A 7,500-nucleotide genomic window follows, 5' to 3' on the forward strand; every position below is an offset into this window, starting at 1 on the left:
AAGGGCGCTGGAACCGGTGGACTGGGTTTAACCGTCGAGGGTCCGACCGAAGCCAAAATCGAGTGTTCGGACAACGGCGACGGCACCTGCTCGGTGTCGTACCTCCCCACCGAACCCGGGGAGTACCTGGTCAACATTCTCTTCGAGGACGTCCATATTCCCGGCTCGCCCTTCCACGTGGACATCCAGTACCCGTTTGATCCCACCAAAGTGGTGGCGTCCGGATCCGGGCTGAAACGAGGCAAAGTGGGCGAGATCAGCGTGCTGAACGTGGACTGCGTCAAGGCTGGACCGGGACAGCTGACGCTGGAGGCCGAGTCTGACTCCGGAGCCAAGGCCAAGGCCGAAGTTCTGGACAACAAGGACGGGACCTACACGGTCACCTACGTCCCGCTGACGGCCGGGATGTACACGCTGCTGCTGAAGTACGGAGGCAAGGCCGTGCCCAACTTCCCCGCTAAAGTGATCGTAGATCCAGCTGTGGATACCAGCAAAGTGAAGGTGTTCGGACCAGGAGTTGCAGGAGAAGGTACTGATATAAATATCAAGATGAAAACACATGCTCATGCTCACTTTTAAGGAAGAATGCATATCGTAGGCAACAAAAAGCATCTTTTGCTTGATTTTGACTTTCATGATTTCTGTAACCTCGTTTTTTCATGTCTTTTGATATCATTTATTTAGTAATATTTACATTTTTATCCACATTTCAGTGGATTCCCTGGAAAATAAACATTTGTTTAAATCTATTTATATATAAAAATACATAAAATTGAATTATCCAGAATTTATAAATAAATTAAAAAAGCAATCTTCCAGACAAATAACTGAAACTTGAAAAATAAATAAATATTTTTATCAAAATCAATTTTTAATAATTAAAAAATAAAATTTGATTTAAAATAATATATTTTTAATTATTTAAGCTAATTATTGTATGCTATTTATTTATTTATTGGATGGCCTGTAATCTTATGTTGTTTTCATTTACTTATGTATTTATTTAAATTTTTATATTTAATAACAAAGATTTAATTTTTAATCCAAGGTCCTACTGCATAACCTTTTCCTTGTAACAAATGGAAAGGAGTATTAAAAATGTTTTTTTTTTTTTTTTTTTCTGTATGCATGATTTTTGGTTTCGTAACAGATCTGTTAGAAGAGATGTTTAGCAGGCCTGCATGTGTTGTCATGCTCTACATGATGCAATCCTTGCAAGATGGCCCTGAAAAACAGTTTGAAAGATGATTTTAATTCAAAGGCGATGACATCTTTTATAGAGGAGATGCATTGCATTGTTTAGTGTAAAGGATCTTCATGTTCCCATGTGTCTGCTCTGCAGGGGTGTTCAGGGAGGCCACGACGGACTTCACTGTGGACGCACGAGCTTTGACCAAAGTCGGTGGGAAACACATTAAAGCTCACGTGAAGAACCCGTCAGGTGCTGCTACAGACTGTCTTATTAATGACAACGGCGACGGGACTTATAACGTGGAATACACACCGTTTGAGAACGGTATGAGGCTCAGCATACTACTTAAATGGCCTGAAAAATCATATGTTAGAACTGTATTGATTTGATTTTATTTAAAAGATCTAATTGGGTAGCCTTACAGTTTTTGTTTTCTAATCCAATTGGATTAATCGGGCAATCCCATGTATTTATTCGTTCATGCATTCATTCCTTTATTTTATTTTATAATTTATTTTGATGGTTGGCGCAATCCTATTTTTGTTTTAATTTTGTAATCTAATTAGATGGCTTAGATAATCCTAGGTTTTTATTTATATTAATATTTTTTATTATTATTTTATTTAATTTTATAATCTACTTAGATGGCCTTGGGTAATCCCATATTTATTTTATTTTTATTCTTTTATTATTATTATTATTATTATTATTATTATTATTATTATTATTATTATTATTATTATTGTTATTGTTATTGTTATTTTTTTTTTATTTTTTTTTTGTAATCCAATTGGATGACTTGGAATAGGATGTTTTTAGTTGTTTGATTGTATTTTTAACTTGCATTTTTATTTACATTTTATATATATTAATTATTATTAAATTAATAAATTAATTTATTATATATATATATATATATATATATATATATATATATATATATATATATATATATATATATATATATATATATATATATATATATATATATATATAATGAATTTATTTATTTTATATTTAATTTTATATTAATTTTTTAAAATTATTTATTTTATTTTATTTTTTAATTTTTTTTTAAACAAGATCCGATTGGATGGTCCTGGCCGTTATTGCTCAATCGTTTCATTAATTAATAGATTGATTCACTGATTCACCAGGTTCTTCCCAACAAGCACTGGTTCACACATTCCTGCTCTTGTCAGATGTTTTCTTGTATCCAAAGTGACAAGTTGAATGTAGTTAGTTCATTCAGTCCCTAATACCTATAAATAAAACCTAAAACCTTTAGGGTTACTAGATTTTACTAGTGTTCATCGGTGTCTCTCCAAAACACGTCGGTCTGCTGTTTGTCAGGTTTCATCTTGCGCTCGTGTGTTTTAAAGAACAACAGTAAAGCTCGCCAGAAACTGTTAGTAATTCAGCAAGATTAATGAGGTGACGGCTCGTTCTCTTTACAGTAAGGCGATGTTTGAGGCAAGCCGCTACAGGAGAAAGCATAGTTTTTCCGATTGTGATTCGTCTGTCTGCTCTCCACAGGAGTCCATACTCTGGAGGTTTTGTACGATGAGAGTCCGGTTCCTAAGAGCCCGTTTCAGGTCGGGGTGGGCGAGGGCTGTGACCCCTCACGGGTTCAGGCCAAGGGCCCGGGTCTGGAAGAAGCACTGACCGACAAACCCAACAAGTTCTCCATCATCACCAGGTTAAAGAGCTTCACGAATCATACTCATTTCATTTAACGGCATAAATTAACCTGCACTATACCACTCAAAAGATTGGGTTAGTGTTTTTTTTTTTTTTTTTTTTTTTTTTAATTTCAATTATTATTTTTTATTTATTTATTTTTATTATTATTACTTTACTCTCTCCTTGAAGAATAAAAATAATTAATAGTCTTACAAATAAAGTTCAAAAAACGTTTTAAAATGTTGTTCTTTTAAATCTTTTATTCATCGAAACTCAGCTGTTTTAAACATCGATAATCAGAAAATAATAAGTAGATATTGACAATTACAGTGATGCATAAAGTGTCATGTGTCATGTGATTATTTAAAAAACTTTCACACAGCGTTTGAACGACATTTTAAATCGGTGTTTTAATAGTCAGTTAAAATATTTTCCTAGCTTGAAATAAAATGAATGTAACCTGAAATAGTCAAATAAACAACAGCTTATTTTAAAACGTAGTTACACTTAACTCTTAATGAAAATTTACAAATAAAAACGCATTTAAAAATAATGCAAATGGTAATGCTAAAATAACACTAATATTTTAATGTTTTATTATTATGTATAGTAATTATAGTACAGAATAATACTGTGTAATAATCACAAAACATTTCTTTAGTAAGGTAAAAAATTTTTATTTTTTTAACCAACCATGCATATATAAATATATGCATGTATGTATATATGCACACACACACACACACACACACACACACACACACATATATATACACAGTATATTTACTTATAATTTATAATTTTTCATTTATATATATATATATATATATATATATATATATATATATATATATATATATATATATATATATATATATATAAAATATATAAAAATTCTAAATTATAAGTAAATATACTAATGCATAAAAATAATCTATATGTATAAAGAGAGGTGTGTATGTGTATATATATGTATGTTTGTGTGTATTAGTATGTGTATATAATAAAAAAAAAAAAATCAACCGTGTATATCCATCTTGCTCACATACTATTGTGCTGAATGCAAAAAACAAAACAATAAAAAAAAACAACCTGAAAAAATTTTCAAAAAACCATTTAAAAAAATCTTTATCAATCCCAAAATGTAGAACATGAGTGTTCTGTGTTCTATAATAAACACCACCGTACTTGAGAGCGTCTAAGCAGGCTTGTTTTGATCTGTACAGAGGAGCCGGTATCGGTGGATTGGGAATAACAGTAGAAGGTCCATCCGAGTCGAAGATGTCCTGCAAAGATAACAAAGACGGCAGCTGTAATGTGGAGTACACCCCGTACGTGCCCGGTCTGTACGACGTCAACATCACGTACGGAGGACGGCACATCCCCGGTACGTCCAGCTCATTTCTTCTGACCCTTAAGGCTCTGAGAGATGCAGCTCCAAGAGTCCCGGTTTCCCCCGCGAAACCTCGTGAATCGTGCCGCGAATTTGTTTTGATTAGCGTTCCACCCGGGAAACGAGATCTCGCGGGTTCTCACCGCCGGACGTCACGAGCTCGCGTTTCATTGAAAACATTCGAGACCGCAGACTCTTTAAATCAAGTCTGTAGTCACTGAAGTTCTAGTTTAGAGACTGCAGGCCTGTGGAAACCAAGAGACTGTTTGCAACGAATAAAACATGCTAGTAGCGTTGAGACGGCCTGTTTCTGCAAACAAACAAAAAATATACGTGGGTTATAATAAGTGTGATGCTGCTTTAAATTGGTGTTTCCCTTCCCCCCCAAAAAGAATCGGTTTCATTTAATTGCAATCTTGTTGTTTTTTTGAAATAAAAAAATCGTGACACCCATTAAAAGTCATTCAGTGTTGCAATCTTCTCAGACATATTTACAACAAACATCTATTTGACACATTAATATATTAATTACTTTCACCCCAAATATTATTTAGTTGTAATTTTTACTTTTTTTTTATTTGCCACAATCCTAGGTTTTTCCCATTTCCCTTTTTTTTTTTTTAACTCGTTTAAAACACAATAAAATGCTTCTTTATTCTTTTATATAATTTAAAATGCAAAGGATAAGCGTGTTTTTTGATCTTTCGCATAGATACTGAATGAAATGTAACACTATTTCAGTCATATTTTGACCTTTTTATTCTTAAAAACATGTTTGAAATTGTTGAATTACGCATTTGCTTTCATTTTAACGTGATTTTTATGGACAAATCACTTCAAATCGCCCACAAATCTTGACTAAGTTGTCATTATTGGCTCCTTTGTCCTTGTCATGGACTTCTCGCCTGCTTCCCGAGTCTTCAGCAGGAGTCTTCTTTATAGTCGTGTTAGAAGGCATGAAGCGTCTGAACGTGAGGGTCTTTATTTGTGTGTTGTAGGAAGCCCGTTTAAAGTGCCGGTGAAGGATGTAGTCGACTCCAGTAAGGTGAAGATCTCTGGACCTGGTGTTGGTTCTGGAGTGAGAGCTAAAATCCCACAATCCTTCACTGCAGACTGCAGTAAAGCTGGTGTCGCTCCTCTCTCGGTGGCTGTGACCGGACCTAAAGGTACGCATGGATTTATACTGTATTTACACGGATTTAATTTTTTTGTCCTCCTAATTTTGGGCTTACTTATTTAGGGGCACAGAAATAAATATTTGCACAATGCACAGTATATATGAAAACATTATTGTATTTTATTTTTTTCTGAATGCAATATTCACACACTGCAGAGTATGCAAAAATTGTCTATTTATTTTTATTGTATATAATTTATTTTTTTTTAATTAAATAATAGCATATTGCACAGTATGACTTAAACATTTATTTTCTGAATGAAATAGAAACACATGTAGACATTTATACATCTATCTATCGATCATCATTATTTTTTTTATTCATTTTTTTTATTTGTTTTTATTTTGTTCTGAATCATATACTAGCATGCATAAGCACTTACGAATTTATATTCACACTTTTCTTTATTCCTTCTTTTTTTTAACGTCCATAAATAATAGCATACTGCATGGTGTATAGTTAAATAATGTATTTATTCATCCTTAATTGATATTTACATTTATTTTAGTTTTTGCCTTTTTTCAGAATTAAATTAAATGACTTTTTTCTTTTTTTAATTTAAATTAAAATTTATATATTTTTTATTTTCAGCCTTTGTTCTGAATTAAATGACAGCATAATGCACAGTATATACTTAAATTTTTTTATTTTTTTTTTTTAAACATTCATGTAATTTTTCTTTTTTCAAATGTATGCTTCTCTCTCTCTCTCTCTCTCTCTCTCGTCATGTAAACCTGCTCCTTGTTGTTTGCAGGCGTAGCCGAGCCGGTTGAAGTCACAGATAACGGTGACGGGACGCACACAGTGGCCTACACGCCGTCTGTCGAGGGCTCGTACTCCGTCGTGGTGAGATACGCAGACGAGGAGGTTCCTCGCAGGTAACTCTTTGGGGTTGACGCGCTATGTTCTCGCTCGCTGCTGTTCTTTAAGTCATCCCCGATCCCTCTGGCGTCTCTTCCAGTCCGTTCAAGCTGCGTGTTCAGCCCACTCACGATGCCAGCAAAGGTGCGTGCCAGCGGCCCCGGGCTCACCACGGGCCTCTCGGCCAGCTTCCCGGTGGAGTTCACCATCGACGCCAAAGACGCCGGCGAGGGCCAGCTGTCTGTGCAGATCACCGTGAGTCTCGGCCTCCTCTGTGGTTTCAACAAACGGATTAGCGCTTCAATACGTCTGATTATTATTAATGGGCTTTTTGGAGGTTGATTTGAATGCTTTCAGTCAGCCAGCAGACTGTAAAATCACATTTGGATTTGGTTTTTCAGTTGAAGTAGAAAAGATGAATGAGGGTCTGGGAGTATCACATAAGTCTCTTTCTTGTGCTACTTTATTTTAAGTTACTGCTCCTGTAACTTATTTTAAAAACATAAAACATTTGTAAACATTTGACTGGTGGTTTTAGGAGTTTTTATGTTTTAATTTTTTTTTTATTAGCATTTTAAAATATATATATATATATATATATATATATATATTATTTATTTATTTATTTTTATTTATTTATTTTTTAATTTATTATTATTTATAGATTTTTCTTATTGTTATAGATATTTTTATTATCAGTTTAAAATTATATTATTGGGATTTGTGAGTATGTTTTGTTTTATATTTTTTATTATCATTTTAAAATTTATATTTGAGTTTTGTGAGTATTTTATTTTTATAATTGTTTGTTATCATCATCATTTTAAAATTATATTTATATTTAAATTTAAAATATTATTTATGAGTTTTGGGAGTATGCTTTTTATTGCCGTTTTAATATTAATATGTATTTTTATAAAAAAAAGTTTAAATGTTTAATTATTAATAATATTGCATTGTTGATCGTATTACCATTTTAAAATAAGGATTAATTAAATGGTATGTTTTTAGAAAAACATTTTCAATTATATTTAATGCTTTTATTAACTTCATTAATTTTCTAAAGCTAATATTTTTAGAGCCAGCAGACATTTGGATTGAGTTTTTGACTTGCAGTGGAAAAGATGAATGAGGTTCTGCAAGTATCACATAATAACGCATTTCGACATTCATCTTCCGTACGTCTTTCTCTT

The 7,500-nt window shown here is 33.0% G+C and overlaps 1 protein-coding gene across 1 annotated transcript in view; it reads left to right on the forward strand.

The window, feature by feature from the left end:
- The window catches only part of LOC122353835 (filamin-B), a 333,941-nt gene that overhangs the window by 299,199 nt on the left and 27,242 nt on the right, over positions 1-7,500 (forward strand). The window contains 8 exon segments of the mRNA XM_043251709.1: positions 1-529; positions 1,343-1,516; positions 2,729-2,891; positions 4,102-4,262; positions 5,267-5,434; positions 6,201-6,324; positions 6,408-6,447; positions 6,449-6,562. The exon segment at positions 1-529 is cut by the window's left edge and continues 69 nt beyond it. Coding sequence (XP_043107644.1) covers positions 1-529; positions 1,343-1,516; positions 2,729-2,891; positions 4,102-4,262; positions 5,267-5,434; positions 6,201-6,324; positions 6,408-6,447; positions 6,449-6,562 — 1,473 coding nt within the window.

The sequence above is a fragment of the Puntigrus tetrazona genome, chromosome 11, assembly GCF_018831695.1.
Source record: "Puntigrus tetrazona isolate hp1 chromosome 11, ASM1883169v1, whole genome shotgun sequence".
In the NCBI taxonomy this organism is placed as follows: domain Eukaryota; kingdom Metazoa; phylum Chordata; class Actinopteri; order Cypriniformes; family Cyprinidae; genus Puntigrus; species Puntigrus tetrazona.